Source organism: Alligator mississippiensis, chromosome 4 (genome assembly GCF_030867095.1).
Source record: "Alligator mississippiensis isolate rAllMis1 chromosome 4, rAllMis1, whole genome shotgun sequence".
NCBI lineage: Eukaryota > Metazoa > Chordata > Crocodylia > Alligatoridae > Alligator > Alligator mississippiensis.
Window position 1 is genome coordinate 181,777,344 of NC_081827.1, and position 24,302 is coordinate 181,801,645.

Sequence of the window (24,302 nt, forward strand, 5' to 3'; positions counted from 1 at the left end):
CTTACTGACCCTGCTGTGCCCTGTTCTTGGACTTCAGCTTGTGGGCGTTTCCTTGAATCTGGCACCTTGACACACGATTCCCAGGCACTGACCCTGACCATGTTTTGGACTCTGTCTCTGGATTTCTCTCTGGTCCCTGAACCTTGACCCAGTTCACTTCCCTGAACCGTGACCCAGTCAGTATTTTGGCCTCTGTCCTAGGGTTTCCCCCTTGGACCTGGGAGCTTGGTTCCCAACCCTGACTCAGCCCATGTTTTAGACTACATCTCTGGCTCCCGCCTTCCCTCACTGACCTAACCACTAGGAAAGTTTGCCTACAACCCCACACCATTGCACAAAACTTGAGAATGCTCTGGAGAGGAATCTGTTGCAAAGTCATCAAGATACAGGGAAGCATAAGAAAGAGAAAACAAAACTTAACTTAGGGCAAAGGCTTAAGATGACGACCTCTACAAGAACTCCCACATTACTGTGTCAGGTTCAATATCCAAAGTGCTTCAAGGTTGCACTTAATGGATTAGAAGATTGTGTACAGGGGCTGGATGCAGATGAATTTGCAACTGCCACATGGATATAGGAATTTGAAAGGTGGGGGAGCATGAAGTGGAAAGCTCACTGGCGTAGGAGAGAGACCAGTGGCAGAGATCAGAGCTCTCAGTGGCAAAGAGCTCCCTGCACATACACTACGCAGATGAATGAGTTGACGGAGTGACAATATCACTGCATTCCCCCCACCCCAACCTTGATCAGCCACTAGGCACTGTGAAAATCTTAAGAGAAGGAACAGGGATTCAGCTTAGCTGGATGGCTTACTGTGAAGCAATTTACAGTATACTCCAATGAGGTTCCTTGGTTATCAATTCTAAAAGCTTCACAGCCCCTTTGCAGACTGTCCTGCTTTATGTCCATAACACTTGTCTGCTCCTAGTGGTGGAAGGATAGGTCAGGTCAAAGCCTGCTTGCCCTCTTTGCTGATGTGAGATGTGGACACCTCCAGGTAAGGTGAGCTCCTTTCAGAAAGGGCACCAAACAAGTCACATGGTAACTTGTATTTACTGTCAGGTGGTCCAGAATTTTGAGCCAGCAGCCTTAGGGAAGAGAGAATATTATTCTTAATAAATTGCCAGTCCCCAGACACAACTAGTCAGTCCTCTTGGGATTTGATTTCCACAGCCTGCTCAAACTTGAAAATTTAGATTCAAAGAGGAGTTTAATACACCAGCCTATCTGTTCTGAACCTGATTTAGTTAAACAGCTACTCATTTTTCTGAAACCCAATCCTTGCATCATCTGTTCCTGCACAAAAACAACTCATTCTAAGCCTACGATACTTTTCGGATCTGATTCTCGATCGCTAGGGACCTACCAAATTCATAATTGCACGATTTTTGTGGAAACTATGAATTCGAATGGGGGCCACAAAAAAAATGGTAGGCTCATTGCAAAAAACAAACAAACAAAAAACTTACCTGCAAGCAGAGAAAAAGGTGAGAAGCCATGTAGTCTTGGGTGTGGGAAGTGGGGAGGTGGCAGGAAGGGCAGGGGACCAATGGCAAAAGACACAGGCAGGGGGGAGGGCAAAGGGCAAAAGTTAGGGTGGGGGAAAGCATGGTGGGCAGGGAGGCTGCACAAGCGGCTGGACTGTGGTCATGGGCAGACAGCCCTAAGACTGAAAGTGGCTGCAACGGGGTCTGCGGACTCCCGGCACAGGTCGTTGCACATGTGCACCTACTGCTGGCAACAAGCAATGCCAGGGTTCTGCAGACCCTGGTGCAGACACATTTAGCCTTCTGGCTGCTCACCACAACCAGCCCAGGACCATGGTTCAGCTTGAGCATGGCCCTAAACTGTAGTTTAATTACCCTGATTAAGTCTGGGGAGCCATTAATCCATGCTTAATAATGTATGGATTAATGGTTTAAGCAGGGTAATTAAGCCATGATTTTGGGTCATCTGGCAATCTGCAGGGAGGGGCAGGACTGCCGGGGCCCCTCAGCCAGAGGCATGGGGGGACCTGTCTCACACAGCCCACATGAGGATCTATCCATGAAATCAGCTGGCCACCTCCTCATGTTAGGTAGACCCCTTACCCATTGCTCTCCCCTTCTTGCAGTGCAGCTTAGAAAGAGCAGAAGTGACTTGCCTTAAGATGTAAAGAAACATTCATGTCTGATACCTGCCAGCCTCTTACTACACTATATTGTATACCCTAATAAAAGATGTCTAAATCTTGGAAGAGCTTGTCTAAATGTATTCCAACCATGCAGCTAGTGCAATAAAAGCTCTCACCCTCAAAAAACCTTGCCCCTCTCATTATTCCTGGACCATCATGATTACATCACTCTAACACTACCATATCCCCTTCAGTAACTCCCTAAGAAAGTGCTAAATTGCTTTCAAACTGCCCTATTTGACTCAAAGTTATAAAACAGCAGCCACTTTTGGAGGAAAACAAAACTAACTCTCATCATAGAATCACTGCCATGAAGAGAGACAGTAACATCAGGTTACACTTAAAGGTTTTGCAACCTATTAGACTCCCACTTCTCATTACATGCATGAATGTAAGCACTGCAGGTTGCATAAGAGTGCTATCACACATCACAGGTAAACAACCACTGAACGTAAGTTCCCGGTAATTCTGAAAAAAGGATCAGTGATAGAATCAAGAAACCAAGATCATCCTTCAAACTATGCTGCTTTCCTGTGGTACCTCTCCCTCAACACCTGCCAACAGCCCCTGGGTAGTTAGCCCTTTGCTTTATAAAGAAAACTGTACAGTCATCCTGAATAAAATGTTCCCACCTCCCCCCTTTCTCCAAATTAAGAGCAAAACAAAACAAAACAGCACAAAACAACTCATCCTGCTTGCTGAGCCTAACAAGTAAATAAATACGAGGGCTGACTATGGCCTTGAGCACAGAATTTATTAATTCTGAGATGACACAGAGTCGTGTGTGGTCCTGCTGTCCAGAAAAAGTTTCAGGACTGGAGTCTAAACACTCAAGAAGGGCAAAATGGGATGTTCTTTCCTAATTCTGTGCCGCTTCCTTGATTTTTTTTAAAAGCAAGTAAACAAATGAAAACAAATCATCAAAGCATCCAGCCTGAACCCTGCCAGCTTACAAAGACCAGCAAAAGTTCCCTGCCTCACACATTTCCACTTTAGTAAGCCTCTCCTCACAGCATGCCCCTTGCAATCAAAACACCAGCGTTATTTCAGATCAGGCTGGGAGGGAAAGTGGATTCCAAAGCCAAGTGCTATTCATGCACTAAGTAGTGAGATCACTTGCACCCATCTATATAGTATTGGTTAGCAATACGGAGCTTTTGATCCAATCAGTATTGCTGCAACAGTGGAACAGATGCACATACATAAATGACATTCTTACCTCCTGGCACTATACTCCAGCCAGGATAATTGTCTCCCGATTCCCCTAGCCCCCCCAATCACAGTCCCTTAAGAGGGGCAGTTCTGAAACACTTTTGTTTTAACACGGAATCGCTATGTGGAAAAGGCTGAGAACCACTCGTGTAAATGTATTTGACCCACTTTATTATAGTCTTTTTCTAGTCACCCTATCTACTAGTGCTCTGAACAGTCCCGTGGCCGAGCAGCGCACGCATCACAGTGACACGTGCCCCGATAGCCACTGTACCTCTTTCATGTATATTCCTTGTAATGTCTCAGCATGCGATTTCTTAAATTCTATATATTTCATTCCAATTTGCCTGCTCTCAGTGTTGTTCATCTCCCATGCCCTTCCCTAGGGCAGAGGCTGGAAAGCCGAAAAAGTTGGGCAGGGGCTGGAAAGCTGACAAGGCCGAAAACGTTCTTTGGGTAAATGTGGTCTCTTTTATTAGACTAAGTAAACAGTTTAGTTGGTCTAATAAAAGATATTGGATTTACCCAAAGAACCTTTTCTGTTTATCTCCTTCAGCCAACAAGGCTACAACCAATGCCCCCAGGACAAGAATGGTGTTTAATGGGGCCCCACTTGCAGGACAGCCTGAGAGCAGCTCACAGGGGCATCACTGCCAAACTACTTTGATCCAAAGCTGCAAACTTCCATGAGGAACTTCTCATTTCATTGGAGACTTCAGGAAAGGGGAAGCTTACTCGAGAAAGAAAGAAGAGGGAGGAAGGGGGAATATTCCCTCCCGAACAAGGAAACAACTCTGGCTCTTTCCTGGGAGCTGAGCTGAGAAGGCAGCAAACTTGATTAACCTGAACTTTGTGCCTGGCTTCGACCAACACAGGGTAGCAGAGGGAGGAGGCAAGGCAGAAATCGTACCCATAGCAATGCATGTTTCTTTGGGATCCTGTCACAAGCATTCACGGCTGGGGCAGGTGCTTTAGAAGTTAGAGAGCCAAAGGCAGTCAGGGACCTGCCAGGCTTGGAGGGGAGAAGTCATAGTTTCATAGTCCTTTGGAGATCTTGGAGATCTCTGAGATCTGATCTCATAGAAGAAACTGGGGGATTGGAAGACACCCCTACAAACACCCAGAGACAGGAGACAACCTGCGTGTGTCAAAAAGGGCTAGATCCAGGGGAGAGAGAAAGCACTCCGGACCCAACCTTTATAGCAAAGCGAGGCTGGAAGTGCTGAGCCCTGCCTGCCTTCAGGCAGACCCCAGCCCACCTGCAACGTGTAGGCACCTACAGAGATCTGCTGCGTGTGTGTGTGTGTGTGTGTGTGTCTCCAAACCCAAGGGTGGGGGGGGGTGTGTGTGTGTGTCTCCAAGCCCAAGTGCATGCGTGCGTTTGTGTATGTGTGTGTGGCTCCAATCCCGAGTGTGCACGCACGAGTGAGAAGGGCTCCACGCCCGCGTGTGTGTTGCACGCACCTTTTCTGCACCGGCTTCTTCCTCCTCTTCACGGCGTAGCCGCCCCCCGCGGGCAACATTGCGGCGCAGCCGGCGCTCCGTCCGTCGGTCCGGCCGGGCTAGTGGCACGGGGCGGGCGGCACGAAGCGGCGGAGCCCGGCCCGGCCGCGCGGCCCCTCCGCAGCCATGGAGCCTCCCCCGCCCACGGGCGGCCCTGCAGGGGGCGGGGGCCGGGGCCGGACCCGACCCGGGCTGTCCCGGGACAGGGGCGAGCAGCGCAGCCGGCGCCCAGCGGGAGAAGGAGCCGCTCGGCAGGTGCCTCCCGCCGCCCCCGGCCCGGCCCGGCCCCGCTCCCTCCCCGTCGGCCCGGCGCCGGCCGCCCCGCTGGAAAGCCGAAGGCAGGTGAGAGCCTCCTGCGGCTGCAGGCTCCCGAGGGCAGCGCAGGGAAACACCCCACCCCGGAAATCCCTGGCCACTGGAGGAGATGTTTAAGGTGGATCAGGAAGCTGACGCCGGGGCCCCGTGTCTTTCCCCGCCACCTACCTGCCTTTCTACCTGCCTGTGGCCGGCCCTGGTTGCCCTCGCCTCCACTCAGGGAATTTACCAGGACGAGAGAGGCCGAATCACAGAAAAGGGGCAAAGAAATGTCCCCGCCAACCCTCCAGCCCTGCCGCCTTCCTCGGGCAGCCTCCAGCTCCGCTCGCCTGGGCGGCCCGGACGGTTCTGTGCCCTCAGTGGCACCTGATCCATCCCAGCACGGCCCCGGGGGGACAATGTGGGCAAGGGGCTGACCTGGTGACTTTTCTCCTCCATCCCAAGTGCCCGGCAGGGATCCCGGTTTTCTTTAATTAAAAAAAAAAATTCCCAGTTTTCAGTTGTAAAGTTTTTCCGTGATTAAAATGAAACGCCATTAATATATCGATCTAGATATAGTGGTGTTTCATTTTAATTGCAGAAGAATGTGGATTTGAGGTTGCTTTCTTTCAACCGAAAATTGCGAATTTTTTTTAAATCGGAGAAAACCTGAAGTGCCAGCTCATTTGATGCCAGTGTAATAGGCAGTGCGCTGTAAAGAAGGAAACACAGGGCCATAGTCGCAGGCCCTTCTGCATCCACATGCACCCCTGCCCTACTCTCTCACCCTGCACTCTGCCTTCCACTTGGAGGCAAAAGGAGCTGGAGTGGAAATGGGTGCTAAAAGGAGGAGGAATTGCCATCCCAACCTACTGCACCTGCCTATGGTCTGAAAGAGGGGCAGCCTCTCTGCACAAGGGTGTCTGGCTCCTGGATCATGGTAAATACTGCTCCTCGAAGCACATGCCTAACTGGGGGGATTGGGAAATAACAGGTAAGGATACAATTTTTATTGATGACTTGTAATATGTCAGTTCCTAGAAGGCTCCCCTGAGATTAGACCCCTCTGGTGGTAGGTGCTGCACAGGCACAGGTCCTGCGCCAAACAAAACAGACCAGACAGAAAAATGTTGGGATAGAAAACAGAAGTTTCCCAAGATCTAATATACCAAGAACACCTGAAATATTAGTGAAGAGGTTCCCAAACTTTTCATTATTGCATACCCCCTTCCAGATTTACCAGCTGCCAGCATACGTACAGTTATATATTTAACCCTATAAATGCCAATTATTATTGTTATAATAAAAATTAAATCTGACATTACACAAGTTCTCCTGCGTAGCCTCCAGAGATGTCAGGGTATGTGTACCACAGTTTGGGACTCCTGTGTTAATGGCAGAGCTAGGTATTGTACCCAGGTCTCTTGAGTCCTCACCCACAGCCCCATCTATACCATCAAACCATTTTCCCCTAACTCACGGATTTAAAAGAAAAAAAACCATTTATTACTGCAGAATGGTATTTTTGCATATAGCAGCCATTTCCATTTAAAGTATCAAGGCTGTGTGTGACAAATAACTATAAACATACATAGACAGTGCAACGTTTAATATCACGGGAAGGAGTCAGATCCTGCCTGAGCAGTGCTCTTTTTGTTTATAGAGCCTGAATTTCATACAGCCTGAACTTATATGGAGCCCTTCTCTGAAATACCACTTGAATATGGCACTGGGTGATTCCACATTTGGTGCCAATGATTCCCAGATCAAACTCTGACTTTGCAAGTGAAGAGTTGCTTCCGGGTTATTTTCAGTTGCGAGGCACGCAAGGTATCACAGAGGTTTTTTCTGGCTTATAAATCATCACCAGCAATAGGCATCTGTAAAATTAAAACTTCATATGTGTACCTAGGCCAACATAATCACCTTTATTGGGGTCATTCTGGCTTCATTTTAGATGCGATTTGAAGACAAGAAAGTTGCACACATGGTCTGCCACTCAGTTAACTAATATTCCTCCTTACAGCTATAGTGTAAGAGGTCCAGCTTCCTTTCCCAAAGCTGTCCTAAGGCTGAGCAGCAAACACTTACTTAATCAGGAGGAATTTCGCAGGAAATATCAAGAGTGCAGATCTTTATGAGGAAGCACAAGGGGCATCTCCCCCACCCCCTGCCACCAGTCACAAGACAGTCTGTATACAATACCAGTCATTTACATGGTAGCGATCATTCGCTGAAATGGCTTCTCTTTTTTTATTTATATTTCCCATCAAGTGCCTTTCTGACATTTCTGTTCTATGTATTTCTGCAATAGATCATGCCTCAACCCAAGCAAGATTCTGCTTAACTCTCTTTAATACAAATAGGGAGTTCATGTTTCAGAGTGTTGATCTCTCTCCAACACTTACAGCTATCAACATTCTAAAAAAGCATCTTCAACAAGAGAGAGTGGCTTTTTTTTTTAAGAAGCCAAAAACCAAAAGAAGGCTGGAAGAAAGCTGCTATTGTATTCTCCCCATCTTATTTCACAGCAGAAAGGAAAAGGGGGACAATACACATCTTCCTTTCTCTCTTAGCAGACGGTTATGAGGGAAGACTTCTCCCCCCAACCAGATAATCTGGAAGGTGAGCATCCAGGAGATGGGCACCTGTTCTAATGGACTATGATCATGTAATGAGGACTATCAATAAAAATTTGTAATAATAACAATAACAATTAAATATGATGTGCAATGGCTTTTGTTTGCTAGTCTCTTCTCTTTTCAATAGGATATAGGTTCATTGGCCAGAAGAAACCATCTAAGTCATCAAGTCCTGCTTTTGACCACAGGCACTACCTTGTATAATTCCTTTTGTAGGTATATTTAGCTTTATCTTAAAAGCAATACAGTTTGTTCTTACTCTTACTTCTGTTGAAAAGTTTTTTTTCAGAACCTCATTGCTGTAGTGATTAGGAATCTTCTTGTAATGCCCAGTTTAAATTTATTCATGACCAATTTATACTCACTGCTCTACAGCCAGCATTGTTCTTTATCTTAAATTGTTCGTTTTCCTCCCTCGTATGTACTCCCTTGATATACTTATAAACAAGTCACATGGACACATCAAAGCCTTAATTTTACTAGGCTAAACATGCACAGTTTTTCTTGTCTTTTCTTGTCAGGTAGAGTTCACCATTCCGCCAATCATCCAAGTAAGTCCACATTTGCTCCTGTTCCAGTTTCAATTTATCTTTCGTGAATAAAGAAGAACAAAATTGTACTTAATGTTCCAGTTGTGGTCTCACCAGGGGCTCAAACAATGACATTAATTCTTTTCTAGCTATATCGGAAAAACTTCTAATACACGCTAGGATAACATTCACCTTTTTACAGCAGCATCACACTGATGGTTCATAGTCATCCTATGATCAACAAGCTCACAGTTCTTCTCCACCTCTGCTGTTTCCAGTTGATGAGCTTGTAGATTATAGTAGAAGATACTTAGTATATTACTGAATTGTGTCCCATTTCTTTATTTTTTTCTCTGCTCTTGAACAAAGGAAAGTTCAATGAAACTGAAAAAGAACAAATTCAAAGCTGCTCAGAGAAAGTACTTTTCTGACATGACATTTATTAGATAGCGAATATTGTTGTCCCAGGACACCTAAGGGTGCCTACAGACATTCGGGGCCCCACTCCAACTCATGGCACTTTACGTGAAGCGCGCTGAGTTACAGCCCCCTCCTCCCTTCCCTGCAACCCAACAGACATTTGCCTTGGGGTGCAAGGGTGAGAGAATCAAGCCTGCCCATACTGGCCCTGGCCTATATATGGGGAGGCTGCTGAACTGCCCCTCTTCCCAGCCCTGCCCCTCCCCAAGCTCTGGGGCTTTCAGTGGGGGAGGGAGGAGGAAGGGAGCAGCATGGAGCTGCTAGCTGGGCTTTGCCAGTCCTGAGCTGGAAGGAAGTGGAATGGAGCCCCCTTGCTTTGCAGGCTTCCCCAACAGCTACCCCAGCTGGGGTATTGCAAAGAGCTGGACCAGGCCCATGAGGTGGCACGGGGGGGCTCTGTTTCACCCCCTCCTCCCCAGACAGTGTCATTGTCAGTCATCGGGGGGGCACTGGCCCCATTGGGGGAGCACGTGCACCCTCATGCACTCCCTAACAGTCGCCTATGAGGCTGGGCAAAGCAACTGCTGCTGCCAGTCTCAAGAGGCCCAGCTGGAGCTGGGGTGTGGGGGTGAGGTGGAACGGAGTCCCCTCACCTCACAGGCCCAGCCTGGGTCCCCCCAATACCCCAGCTGGGGTATCTGGGGGAGGAGGGGCTGCTAGGCAAGGAAGCTCTGTTCTACTCCTTCCCTCCTTTCAGCTCAGGCCAGGCAAAGCTCAGCTGGCAGCTCTATGCTGCTCCCTTCCTCCTCCCTCCCCTACACCAGCCCAGCCCTGCCTCTCCATGAAAAATTAAACCTGCAAGGGAATGCAAATTTCCTAAAGCGCTCTGCTTTACAGCACCTTAATCTAATACCTAATTTGATGAGGGTTAATTTTTCACATAATTGGCCTTTTTAAAGGCACTCTGCAGCAGCGCATGTGTGGTATGTCACAGCTGTCATGCACTTTCAGGAGCCCAGCTTCATGAAAAATATAACTTGTGTAAGCACCCTAAGAGACCAAGTGATTACCAAGAACCGTTTGTGTTTAGCACCATCCTTTTTGTCTTTTTTCCATATTTCCCAACCTACCAGGATCCCTCCAGACTTCCAGATCACAAGAGCCTTCCCCTTTTCTACCCATCTTATCTGTCTATTCAATATAAAGATACTCTGAGTCATTTCCTCTGCCCCAGGCCAGTACTGGCAAAATCAGCTACCTGCCCTGTTGCAGAATAAAAAACAGGAGATTGATATTAAAAGCAATAAAAGACACAAGGAGCTGACTGGAGAAGCAGAATGGATATATGGCAGAACTGGTCCTGTTCATTCACTCCACTCCCAGTCACAATCCACCTCTAAACTCACTGACCTTCACACACACCCAAGACACCAGCTAATTATGACCTGCAAGATGCTTCAGGTCTGTCTACTATCATACAGGTTTTATAACAGGGGAACACAGACCAACCCCCTGTAAGAGATTTCCAAATGGCAGTACCTCATAGTCCCCTTTCCAAGAGCAGCAGTGGAAGCCTTTGCACTTGAGGTGAATGAGTAAGCCCTCCATTACCAGTATGAGGATCCATGTCACCTACAGGGTTTGGCTGGAAAAACTAACCACATCCAAACTGTTTAGCAAAGGAAAATTAGAGTTTTCACTCAGTAGGTGCATTTCTTTTGAGATAAAAAAATGCCTGCTTTGTACGGAAAATTTTGGTTTTTCTTCAAAAAAACTCAATACCCACTAGAGCAATTTTTATTTGAATGTGCTGCTCTGGTGCCTCATGGGAGCTCTAGTTCTGTGGCTTCCTCTCCCTATTGTTGGTAATGGGCCAGGCTGACTTACATGTCTTATGATGCAATGCACCTTTGCTAAGATGGGTATCCTGATCCATAATGAAAGGTGTAGTCTGAGAAAGACACCTAGCCCATGGAGAAGAATGGGAGTAGAATGTACCTGAACTGTTAGTTTCAGGAGGCCCCATGCCAGCATCTCCAAATTGAAATAGTTTGACATTCACATTTTAGCTGACAAACAGAATTGTTTCAGTGGAAGTTTTAAATTACAGATACTTATTTTTGTCCTTGCCAACATTTACTTCAGAATAAACCCCTAGGTTCCTGCCTGTCCTAATAATACGTCTTTGAGAGTTGTGATTCTGGTGTATTATAAGGAACTGTGGAACCGTACGAGGAACTATATAAGGAAATAGGACTTACACACCCTCCTGGCTCAAGTCCATGAAAAGATAACCTGTTACCTCTTGTTTTGCATTTCCTTGTAATTCTACCTGATGTTTACAGCTCCCTGTGCTCTTTCCCAGACCCACCTTCCCCCACTGTTGTAGAGCTGGGCAGAAAAAGGTCAAACAATAATTAATAGAAATAGACACCAGTATTCAAATAAAATGACTGTGCACACTGAGGGAAAAGAGTATGTTGGAAAGAATATAGAAGCAGATGCTTACTGCTTCTAACAAGGTCACTTTAATACCATAGCCCTGCCCTTTTTCTTTCCCCTCTAGCATTTGTCATGCTCACTTGTTGAGGCTTGTCTTAAATCAGGCCTGCAACAGTCCTTCTGGCCTTGGCTTAACTAGGCAACAGTTGTGGTTGGCCTCATGTTAGCTCTTTTGACTTGGTTCCTCATATAGACAGTTAAACACCTGTTAAAGCGTAAGGTTGACCTCAGCTGGGAAACAGGGGATCCTAGGGATCCCAGCATGACTGGTTAATACATTTTAACGGCTGTTTCCACTAGGACATCAGTCGCAACTGATGTTGTTTTAGGCAACGCGATGTCAGCCAAGACCCCTTTTCTTAACCAGGAAGGAAGAACTGATTTAATTTTCAGGGCCCTTATGATAATCTAATTTGACCTATAATTTCACTGAGTGAGTCCTGCCTTGAACACCTTTCATGTAAACTAAGAGTGCCTTTGTGTAAGCCATACACCTTACTTCACTAACTAACCCTGCCCTAAGAATTAACATAGGGAATTAATGTGGAATAGCTAGCAGGTAGGGTAGAAAATGACTATGAATTGAATACCTTTAGACTGGAAAACAGAAAAAGGATTCTAGCCACCAAAACAGTGGGCTCTAGAAGAGCCTTCCAGTAGGCGTTTTGTCTCCACTATTCCAAACTCATTTTATGAAGCTCTATCTGTTTACGGAAGGGGTTACATGACGTGATTGCCTGTGACTGAACTAAATGACCAGTCCTTTGTTTTTTCCTGCCAGGGTCGCTTCCCCTTAGTTACTGTGGGTCTCTGTTCCTCAAAAGCTAAAACAGAGGTAATAGTATTTCTCCATCTTACAGTAAAATTGTAAAGAAATATACAAAGAACAAAAGATTAGAAATCATTCAACTTCTACCATGAGGGTAACCATATCGGGGGGGGGGGGGGGGGGGGGGAATAGCAACTCATCTGCTTTTCAGAGGACTCCAGTATGCCGGTGCTGTTACTAGGACAAGAACTGGGTTTCTAAAGATGGAAATTAAGATGCCAAGGTTAGTCAAATCAGATCTCATATTTCAAATAAAGGTGTGCCACCTCCAGGGAGAAGGAAGCCATTGTCATTCTCTTTCCACATCCTTTACATACAGTGTCTGTTGTGGTAGGTCTTCTTTTCAGTCTGAAACATCAGGGATTTGGCCAGAGGCAAGATTCCCAACTGGATGCACAAAATCTTCTGTCCTCAAGAATGGGTGAACCACTTCTTGTTGATATAGGGCAAAATCTAGTGCTAAGTCAACAAGCTAAGGAAAAGGAAATAGAAGGACTTGCACATTGTACCAGTCTAAAAGGTAACATTTGCCCTGAAGGAAACATGGATTTAGCTGGTACCACCCTTCCTTTTCCTTCTATCCATGTTTTAAGATGCATTTCCTCCTGAACAGTTCAGAATCTCTTTTGCTTCACCTGTCAGTGAAGCTGTGATATCAGAACTGGCTGCAGTTTTAGGCAAAGTCAGGGGATTCTTCACTGATTGGTTTATGCATGATCTCTTGAGCAGTGAGCTACTCCACAATCTAGGAGTAACTGAACTTTGTAATCACATCAGCATGACCATCTGCTCCTTAGTTACTGTGAGGATGTCCACAGTTACGATGTCTCTTTCTGTGATCTGGCTATGTATGAATGAGTAGCTATGTGCTAAAGCATCCTCTGGTTCTAATGCAATCTAACAGAAGTTTCACATGGTTAAAAATGTTGTTATTCCTAGGCTCTTCTTGGCTTCATAGGGAAAAATCTCTGTTCTGTGTAATTATAGAAGTAATAAAATAATTAAACCCTGGTGAATTATTACCATACATATTCCACTAGGGGGAGATTTTATTTCTGTATCAACACACTGGTATTAGTGGATAGATGATTTTAAAAAATGGCAAACTTAAATAATAAGCAATATGAAACCAACATTAGCAAGGGAAAATTTTAGGATGGATAGCTGAATATTGCTCCTGTACCTATGCAAGATTGAATCCTTAAAATAGAAACAGAAATGTGTGTCAGAGATCCTGTTTGTTATCATAAGTGTAGGAAGGATGGTGTGGCTCGGTCTTCTCGGTCTGGCAATATTTTAAATAAAATTTAAACTTTTTCAAATTCTTCTTTACATTTACCACAAGAATAAAAAACTTTGTAAGTGATAATTTCCAGTCATTTGTGTGTGTGTGTTTTGCAAGGCTAAATTAAAGTGCTTTAAACCTGAAGGCTTGAGGTAAGCAGGGAGTAAAATTTCACTTGCTTCATAAAAATATTTTCAGGGCCTCGTGATGCCTCTCAGAGATCACAACCCTGGAGACATAACAGGGCAGCAGCATAGCTGGGAAGTTTTGCTCCCTGGGCAGAGATGATGCATAAGGCAGCAGCTGGATCACTGCTTCAGCTGCAAATTTTATGCTCCCAACAAGTTAGTGCTCAGAGGCTGATGCCCCACTCACGCATGCTTAGTTACACTACTGTAACAGATCAGCTCTGTGCCCTGGGCAATGGCAGCACTCAAGGGAATGACGGTGGCTATTATTTTATACTTCCCACTCCAAGTTGGTGCCCAAGGCTGCTACTCCAGTTTCTTCCACTTGGTTACTCTACTGCACAACCTGCTTGTTGAAAAAAATAAATGCCCTCATGGACAGGGAACTGGACGGAGTCCAAGGAGACCCAAGTTCAGTACTCAGTGCGGCCACAGACCTCCTGTCAAGCCTTTTAATCAAGTCTATGCCTCAGTCCCCACAGATATTGTTCCAGTGGTCATTATAATAACTGAGGATAAAAGCAACCAATGAGTATTAGACACTATCATATGTTATATAAATTTACCTCAATCGATGGAAGTGATAATTAGACCAAAAATAAATAACCATTATGTGATTGCAATTTATTGCAACGTTTTTCTCAGTTATGAATGTGAAAAGAGCCTCTGCAACAAAAAATAGCAAAATAAGTTACAGAAAACATTATTAAACAGAAATCTGAAGCTAGCCAGGAATTGGAATTGCTATTCAATAAGAAATTCTAACGTTTCCAAAAAAATGTTGAGTTAGAAAAAGAAGACAAAATGTCAAGCTTCCTAAAAAATAAGAATTCTTAAATATGTTAGTTCTTCATCAAATAGTTTTGTTTGAATTATGCCATTTTGATGCATTTATACTTGCATTTAACTATTAAATATAGTATATATCTCAAAAACACTAAATATATCATATTAATTTATATTACATAAACATCTAAACAATTTGCTTTAAATGTTTCTGTATAAAAAGATCATCAAATTTAATACAGCCTTCCAAAATGTTTCAGTGTCAATAAAATTGTATTTTTCAATTCATGTTCTGTTATCAGTAAAGCAGATTAAGAAAATGCTTCACACAACTTTTTATGTTTAAAAAATATTTCCATCTTCTGTCATTGTCTAAAAACAAGGGTAAATTAACAGAGGAGACAATGAAACTTTCTGTAGACAAAGCATTGTCAAATGCACCAAGTAAATCAATCGAAAAAGATGAAGTATGTTATGCTGTTATTAGGGACTACAAGGTTTGTCTATAATAATAGTAGGGGGGATTCAGAGAAGTGTGATTTTAAGCTCAGCGTCTTATAAAGAAAAGCATGTAAATATTTCTACTAAGGCCATGTATAGACATACAGTTTCTCTTAGGAGAGTTGCTATTCTCCTGGTAGAAACTATGAGTGTACAACAGCTCAGGATTTTTCTTCCAGAGCAAAAATGGTCATTCCAAAATTAAAATAACCTGGGAACAACCAGGGTTAAATTACTCCCAGGAGAATTTCTCCTGGGTAAGCTAATGACTGTACATATTTCCTTCTGAGAGAAGTTGCAGGATGCTTTGCCTCCTCTCCCTCCACCAAAACAGTGCATCACTCAGGCTGGACTCTACTGCTCCAGCTGAGCAGAGCAGAACACATCCCCTTTAGAGTCCCCACTTTGTGCTTTAGGGAGACACAGGCTAATCCTGAGCCAGTCAGGGTGCCCTGTTTATGGGGTGCCCTATTTACTGCTGCCATCTGTCTCTAGGTAGACTGAGGAAGCCCACAGAGCATGCTAAGGTGTGTGCACAGAGGCCCCCTGGCTATACAGCATCAGATTGGCAAGCTCTCTGCTCTTCAAGGTCTCAGCATTCAGATGTCTGTTCAGGGATTTCCAGGTAACTTCTCAGCAGGAAAACAAATCCAGAAGTCTCTCAGATCATTTGGGTGTATGTACAGAGCCTAAGTCTATTTGTATTCCAAAAGTGTACTATACTATATGGGAAAGATAAATCAGAAATAAAAGATATGAAATAAAGATGGGTCAATTACTAATTATTGTTTATATACTAGGAGTGCTTTGATATGCATAAGAACCTGTGTAGATTAGATGCTACAGCTGAGACGGGAATACCAGTGCGATGTGCAGCAACAGCAAGACAGTCCCTGCCCTGCGTAGTTGGTAAGCTAATCAGACAGGTCTAACTGAGGGAGGGGAAACAAAGGCACAGAGATGTGAAGCAATGCTCTTAGTCACACAGCCTACTACTGACAGAGCCGGGAATAGAACAAGTCTCTTGATGTCACCCACTTCAGCATCCCTTGAATCATACTACCTCCAAATCTGCATAGCAATATTAACACTTGGATAACAGGAGAAAAGATCCCAATCATCCTCTCAATCTTCCTTTTTCCATGACACAAAAGACACAAACTGAACTGTCCCTGCAGGACACAGGGTGGGTGGCTTTCTACAGAACAGAATCCTCATCATAGTGGCTTACTCTATTTGGGAGCAAGAGTTATCCTACCAGCAGGCAATTTTCAAGAGAGATACTTCCTTTAAAAACAAACAAAAAAAAAAGGCAAAGAATTTAATCCATACCTCTTGCTCTAAGGCAGGATTTAAGATGATTCTCTACAGATTTAGTTAACATATACATACCATTTTCAAAGAAGGAGATTCCACAAGTACCTAGTGCATTTGTTCCAGTACTTCTCTACCCTTACAGTGAGAAAGACTATCGTAGAGTGACAAGGTGTTAAAGGGAAAAGAAGTTGAGAATGAAAAAGGAAGATAAAAAAAAGAAAAAAAACAGCATTCTTCATTCCTAAGAAACCCAGAGGTTTTTTTTAAAGCTGTCGGTAGATTCTGAGATAATTCTTCCGAAGAAATGCAGTTAGCAGTTGTCAAGAGCAGAACAAAAGCAGCTACTGCTATCAGAATAATCTCAACAAACATGTTTGGGGGCAGATGAGTTCATGTCAGAGTTCCATGAAAATTTTGTTAATACATTAGTTTATGACCCTGCTAGACTCCCCATTGGGATCCTAAGAATCAGTAGTTTAGCTAAGCCACAAACATTGTAAATTAGGTAGCAAGAGATAAAGACTGGGCCCAGCTTTGTTTGGGAGACTGAACTCCAGTATTTCTCTCCAATGAGGAAGAAAACTGCAACAAGCTTAGCCCAGCATGAATTAATATTGTCATCAGTTGGGATTTTCAGAAGGTCCCAAGAGCACTGTGTATGGAAGTCTCGCTGAGCTATGGGAGGTGGTTAAACCAAGGGGTGCTCAAACCTGTGGGCCAGATTTGGCTTACCAAGCTCCCCACAGGTAGAGAAATTTGGCAATGGGGAAGAAGTGGCATTTTAATTGAGCTCCTAAGCATTTAAATTCCAACTGCTCTCCCACCACCAAATTTGCAACCCTGGCGCCAGATGACTACAGACAGCCCTTGTAGCCAGTCAGCGGCAAGGGGCAGGAATACTAGGGCCCCTCAGCCACAAGCAGGGGAGCAGGAGGCTGCCAAGATAAGGCCACAAAAATAGTGGCTGGCCCTGTGATCTCCCTGTGAAATTGAATGGCTACCTTAAATTGGGTAGACCCCTGTGGATGACATAGCTGTGTCTTTAGGGCCAGGACCGTGGTCACAATCTGGCACAGGGCCTGATCTGTTGCATGGGGCTGAGGCCAGAGCTGGGGCCTGTTCTAGGGTGTGGCTATGCACCAGCCTGACCTCTTACATCAGGTTGGGATCCAGCCTGCAGACTGACCCCATACCACTCATGTGGGCCATGGGGCTGAAAGGTTGGACACCACTGGTCAAAGCCATAGGTTGGAGCAAGGTGCCCAGTTCCCATCAACTTGGCCCCTACCTTTGACTTGTAATTTTGAGACTCCCTTATTCACGCCCAACTCCCTTACACCTGTCTGATAATTTCCATGAGCCTTGAGCAATAGGATAAGTTGACTAGGATACCCAAATGGGAAGGGAGTTCCTGTGGTTTGAGTGCTATCCATGAGACTTAGAAGACTTCAGTTCAGCCCCCTGCTCTGCTGCAGATAACTTGTGAGACCATGGGTTACTTGTTTTACCATTATGCCCCAAGGTGCCCCTCTAAAATGGAGGTTACACAACATCTATGCCTTAATAAGTGTTGTGAGACAAAGAGATTGAGAGATGCTTGGGTACCATGGTGATGGAGACCACAGAAGTAACCAAGATAAACATAAATAGAAGACCTGTTTCACAGACAAGAAGAGCTCTACTATATTTCTTATAACATATTCACTTTTTCTTTATGAATTATGTATGTATTCTTGACTGAAATACGCTTTGCTGAGAAATTGAAGTTAACCATGTCTTTCCTTGCCTCTTTTGTTCTTGGCAAACTTTGAATGTTCCTACTTGCAATCTTTACAGAACTGGACAATATGCATTAAGCAAAACTCTCTACAAAGAAGAAAGATTTCAAGTGGATGCAGTTTAAAAGATGGTAATTTCCTGTGTGCCCATCGAGAAAAGCCATGGCACTAGGGACAGCCAAAGGGAAAAGCTCATGACCAGCAAGATGCTGTCTGAGAAGGATCTTTCATAAGATAAATGCAGCATTAACACTGCTGCTGCTGTTATTGTTCCAACTACAGCAGAATCTAGGAACTCAGATTAAGAACAAGCCCTCACTGTGCAAGGCACTGTACAACCATAGTACAAGCATCCTTCTTACAATTGGAAAAAAAGAACCCTATCTTACAGTCTATATAGAAAACAGAGATAACTGGTGAAATGTGAGAAAGAGGGGTGACGTGGCCTGGCGAAGGCTATTCAGCAGGTGAGTAGCAAAGCAGGAATGGAATCCTGGTCTTCTGGCCACCAGTCCCCACTGTCTCCATCTAAAACACTTCCTTTTGCATAGTCTTGCAATCTCCTGCTATATGTAAGGAACCCTATACAAAGTGAGCCCATACATGAGACAAGTGATATTTCACCACGTTCAGGAAGTTTACCCAAATGAAAGTACCTGTGTCCTGTCCTAGATCAGTGATGCTCAACCTGTTCAGCCCTGCGGGCCCAATGAATAGCATAGAGTCAGTCCGCGGGCTAGATCCTACACACAGTTGGTCCGTAGGCTTGATACAGCATAGGGTTGGTGTGCAGGGTCTGCCTGCAGGTGTGATCTAGTGCATCACCCCTGTGAGCTGGATTCAGCCATGGAGCAACCCCACAGTCTGGCCCAACCCTGTGCACCAGTGAAATCTGGTGCATGGGACCACATCATTCAGTCTGTGGGGCTCCTCATGGGTCCAGAAATTTGGTAATGGGGGAGCAGTGACAGTGTGAATTACCATAGCTTTGGGCTCGCCCATGACAATTACTGCTGCCACTGCTTTCCCACTGCCAAATTTCTGGTCCCATGGGGAGCCCCAAAGGCTGGATGACATGGCTCCATGGACCAGGTCTGGTACAAGGGCCATAGATGGAGAACCATGGTCCTAGATGTCTTTAAGTGCATGTTTTCTTTGTAATGGCATTCTTTTATAAGGAGGAGGGTCAAAGGAGGTTGTTGATCTCCAATTGGCTGCCTTTGGCCAATGTCACAAACAGCTGGTTTTCCATGAAGTTCAATCTCTACTGGTAGCAGATACTTTGTTTGTGCTTGAGTGACAAAGGGACATCACAAGACAGTTGTTACATAAGCAGAGCGATGCAGGAGCTGATGAGAGAAGGACTGCTCTCTACATCCTCAGTGGATTCCAGGAAGATTTTGCATTTCTTCCTTCTCCATTCATATGAAAACAAGTAAATGGTGCTAATACATTAGTGTTATTGGTATATAGTTTTCTAATTTGCAAATTGCTCTAGAAACAAAGAGGCAGGATCTGTGTAACATGCTCTCAGATGAATAAGTCATGAGACTCATTCACCACTGCACAATTGAAGACTAACATATGCTTCTATGTTGCTAGGCAGATCAAACCTTGAAGTTAAAAACAGCAGTTCTTGAACTACTTTAGGCCACTTAGTAAAGGCTGTTTGTTTCCCCAAAAAAATAACTTGCCAACAATTTCATCCCAATACTCATTTCAACGTACTGCTAGGGCACACCCATAATCCAAGGGTTTTAATGCCTGAATTTTCCTTAGGGAAGAAATCCTTGTAATAAGTACCAAGTACTGTGTGTTAGAGGCTGAACTCCACTCAGAGATGAAACCACTGCTGCATTCCCTCTTAGATGGGGACTCTTAGATGGGGACTCTGGATAACTGAGAATTGCTGTGCGTCATAAGAATAATACGTGAGGTGTGATTAGTCCAAAGCCAATAGACTACAGGAGGAAACATTCCTAATATCTTCTATTCATTGGTTTGCCTGCGTCATTGGCAGCCCAGGAGGTAAGCAAATTCATGATTCCTTCATTTTGTACCAACATTTGCCCAGAGATAGTTCTAGTCATAATTTGTCTAAGTGAGATTTTAAAGGTCCATAGGCCTTGTGCTGGGCTGAATTTCACTCTCACACTAAAAAGAACTGGGGCAGCCACAGTAGTAATAGAATTATAATGGATCAGGTTGCCACAGAATGTGGAAAGATGCAGAAGAAAGCTGTTAAGCCGTTTAGGGCATGGTTTGTTATTTCAGCCTCTTGTAGGCTCCAGATGTGAAGTCTCAAGGAAAAATAGGGAAGGAGAACCTGACTGAAGAGCTATTTTTTCTTCCTTCCTTCTTTCAACAGCACTTGCCTTATTGACACCCCACTTGATATTTGGCATTTTCCTTAATCTCCAGCTCAAAGAGTAATGTGGTTACATGAGACTCTTATGATTTATTTGTAATACGTTTCTGCCCACCATAGTGGTAGATAAACGCTTGATAACATGACCACAGAACATTCTAAAAGTCTCAGAAACAAGAGGACAAAGGCATTTACTAGCTTTAAAATCTCTACTGTTTAAGCCAATCTCATGATTTCTGTGACTCATAACTCATGAACTTTAAATACTTAGGGTCAGCCATGCTTCTTTGGGTAGATGTGTTATCTTTTATTAGACCACCTGAGTAGCTGGAAAAAAGTTCTTTGCAAGTTTCTGGGCACAAACGCCCTTCTTCAGGCATTGGAAGTCTGCTGTTCTGAGATATCCACGGATCAACCGTATTGCTTTAGCTTCTGCTACCTGTGATTAAAACAGTCTTACCTCAAGGTGACATTTGTTGGCAGTTTTATCTGAAAGAAGAAAAAACTGTACTTACTGACAAAAGTTAAGCTCCATTTTAGTCCAAGTAAGGGGCAGGGACCGTCATGAGATGTGCTTTTTATGCCTTTACACAGCACCATCTGGCGATAGGCATGCAGCACCACAAGGAAAGCAACCCCACAGCTTTCAAGTCAAGTAGTTTGGCTTGCTCTGATTCTGTTGGCTTGTTTTGGGATGGTTTGTGGGCAGTTTCTTCCTGGTCAGGAGCTGAAAAGGGTTAGAGAAGGAAAGGGAAAATATATATGCACATATAAATGAGAGAAGGAAAAATCAACCCCCTACTCCCAGTAAAATGTAGAGGAAAAAAAAGTCCTTTTTTCCCCCTGCTAGATCACTGAGCAGGAACTAGCTGTTCTCCTAAACAAAGTGCCAAGTATGACAGAGGGGATGCTGGTTCTTGTTTCAACCAGGTGGTATCTGGCTGCCAGAAATTCTAGCTGTGTCAGTACCTACTCTAGCACTGTTTGTCATGACCCATAAGCCAACTGTCACCACCCAAAAAGCACAGAAGACATTTTCTGTAAACTTCTATCATCCATCAAGAACAATTCAACAAAGAAATCCACTCCTGAAGCTGTCTTGAAGTGATTTCTTTTTCCACGTCATAACAGACAATGTTTTCCACTCTGCTGTCTCCCAGCTTACCTTGTGGCTCAATTTTTCCTAGAATAGAGCTGCTTATCAGACACTAAGTTGTTCACTAAGATATATAGCAACAAGCAAAAACACTTATTAGAAGCAACCCTTTCTTGTTAGCATATATACTCCCTTAAGTTGCTAAAGAATTCTTGGCTTATGAAGAGTTGCATAAGCAAATATTTTTACAATAAAATATGCCCTGATTCAAAACAGAGGTGTTAGAAGTTGAAAGGAGAACAATGTATGTCACAGTCTTAGTTAGAAAACAAGGAGACTTTTATGATAATGCACTGGGAAAGGTCCAAGCCAAAATCAAGTAGTTGGGAGGTGATATAAAGTACAAGCTAAGTAGCTCAGGGGTACAAGCCACACATGTTCCATTACACAGTTTCTTTCCATGAATATTCCATGTTGTCCATATTTTTTCTTCCACCATTGTGGGATTCTGGGGCCTGCCTAAGACAACCAATGTGAATCTCCAGGGATGGATAAGCCCTTAGCAGCTGATCAAATGGACTAAAAACAAAAGTGCAAAGAAAAGTATGCTTGAAAATAAACAAAGGGAAATAAAGCTGTTTGGGCAGAAGTAATGCTCCCCATTATGAAACTGGCATGGTTGGCATGGTTCTGCTCAGCAACAGCCATAAAGGTGTTCTAAACTCTTCATAGGCAAACCTGCCCCCACTGAAATCTCTTTCATAAGTAGATGAATTAGTCAACTCTATCAAGGCCTCAGCGTGGCCCAGTAGGCAGGCTACCAGATAGAAAACTGGAAATGAGTGGTTCTGTTCCCAGCTCTATTGTGTAACCATTGAAGTCACTTCCTACCTCTGTCTCCTCCTCCCTTTGTAAAGAGCTTTGTGATCTACAGAACAAAAGAGCAAAGTATTATCTTGCATTAGGGCCATTATTTCTCCCATTCTCATCAGTATTAATTGTAATGACGCACTGTATTAGATTAAAATTGATACTAAACACATGGATCCAAAGTTTAGTTTATACTTCCTTATTCTGGCCAAGAAGATCAGCCCATAAACTTTCCATTGTTCACTGGAGTTTTGAAGACCTGTCATGTACTGAGTGGGTTCTTCCAGAGGTAGACCATGGTGCATCATGAGAGACAAAACCCATCTGAGGATTATGGGAGAAGAATGGGGGTGTGGGACATTCTACTACAATTCCCATTAACCACTCAAGTGAACACAGGGTAACAGTGAGCTGATCTAGCCCAAAACAAAATTCCAATCAGGAAAAAAAAGTCAAGAAAATTGAATTACAATACATGTAGAACATGCTTTGGCATACCACACACACAAAAAAAAAAAAAAAGATGATGGAAATTCCCAACTGGGCTGGCCTGTTGTGCCAACTGTTTTTTCCTTTTGCTTCCCCATCTGTCCATATCTTTCTGAGACTCATTGGCTCCATAATAACAACAATAATAATTTAACATTGATGTAAATTAAAAAGGTACAGACTGCTGGCTTGTCTCTTAAGGTATGTTTATACCATCTCTGCAGTGTTCCTAGGAGTGCCACTTTCAGACATGTCCTGCCCAGTCACAACTGCTCTGAATATGCCGATCTTGGAAATGAGGCAGTGAAACTGCACTCTGGACCCCACCCACTGCTGCTCTCATGCACATTGGAAACAGAGTTTCAGGGGTAATGACAGGGGATTCCCTTGGAGCAAATTCATCCCCTCAAACCTAGGATTGGCATGTGCAGGGCATATGCAGAACTGGAGCAGGAAGGTGGGTGATTCTTAGAAACCTATAGCAGAACCTCCCTTTGAGCCTCAGTTCTAGAATAATAGAGGTAATGAACCAGTTCATCACTGGTCAGTCAACATAGCACAAGGGTGGGCAATTATTTCGGGCGGAGGACCGCTTACTGAGTTTTGGCAAGCCATCAAAGGCCACATGACACGCAGCCAGGGGCAGTTAAATATTAATTTTCTAAATTTTTTAGGGGCCTCACAGGCCAGACAGAATGGCCTGGTGGGGAGCATTTTGCCCACCCCTTACATAACACTATCAATCTCAGTGGAGCTATGCCAATTTAGACTAGCCATGGTTTTGTCTCAACATGGTTCCATAACCTTATGTCTACTCTTTGCCAAAACTTTTAATTAAAAAAAGAGCCCCACATTAATTCTTTGCCTTTGGTACAGTGTCCTCTAATTTCCTTTATGCCTTCAGGATTTTGACACTAGGGCTAGAAAGGACCACATGAGATCATTGGGTCCAGCCCCCAAAATTATCCCAACCAGTTGATTTAATTTTGAATTATCCCAACCAGTTGTTTCCTAGTTATTTGTAATGATGAAGCAGAACAATTCTCTTTCTGCACTGATACAACTATATCTCCTTCTGGAAATGCCACAGTGAAACTGTCCTTCTGCTTTGAATTTCTCTCATCACTTGAATCCCAATGTGTTTTGATATTGCAGCCAAATTCTCTTGCTTTGAACTTAGACAGCTGCAGAGCTCCAGAACTGGCTAAGCAAGTTTCTTTTCAGGTAATTGTAGTTCTCAGGTCATAATGACTCTACCTAGCTATATTGATAACCCTACCTCAAGCAGTTACAAAGTATTGCAACATTGGAATTTAGTTATGCTTTTCATCCTTGCCAGCCAGGTAATTTACACTGGAATCTCCATCTCGTTCCCATACATGTGGTAGATCCTCTGCTGCTTTAACTGAAGTTGATGCAGCTAAACTGACCAACATCTGCTGACAATTTGGTTCTATGTATTTCACTTTGGACATATATTCTTTTCTCTTAGAGAAGTTCTTATTCCGGTCTTGTGCTC

The 24,302-nt window shown here is 44.0% G+C and overlaps 1 protein-coding gene and 1 long non-coding RNA gene across 3 annotated transcripts in view; both read right to left on the bottom strand.

Moving 5' to 3' along the window:
• Nucleotides 1-5,317, bottom strand: part of LOC102576203 (aryl hydrocarbon receptor) — a 133,723-nt gene extending 128,406 nt beyond the window's left edge. Inside the window, exon 1 of the mRNA XM_006261672.4 lies at nt 4,850-5,317. Within this exon, the coding sequence (XP_006261734.2) occupies nt 4,850-4,908 (59 nt within the window). The 5' untranslated portion in view covers nt 4,909-5,317. The remainder of the gene's footprint in view (nt 1-4,849) is intronic.
• A 1,392-nt stretch (nt 5,318-6,709) lies between these two features.
• LOC109284288 (uncharacterized) overlaps nt 6,710-24,302 on the bottom strand; it is a 35,809-nt gene continuing 18,216 nt past the window's right edge. Inside the window, exons 2-4 of one of the 2 annotated variants that reach the window (XR_009462041.1) lie at nt 20,844-21,055; nt 8,547-8,738; nt 6,710-8,413 (exon numbers count right to left, since the gene is read on the bottom strand). This is a non-coding gene — a long non-coding RNA (uncharacterized LOC109284288). Of the gene's footprint in view, nt 8,739-20,843; nt 21,056-24,302 lie in introns of both variants that reach the window. The other variant, XR_002091685.2, reaches the window with a different exon arrangement.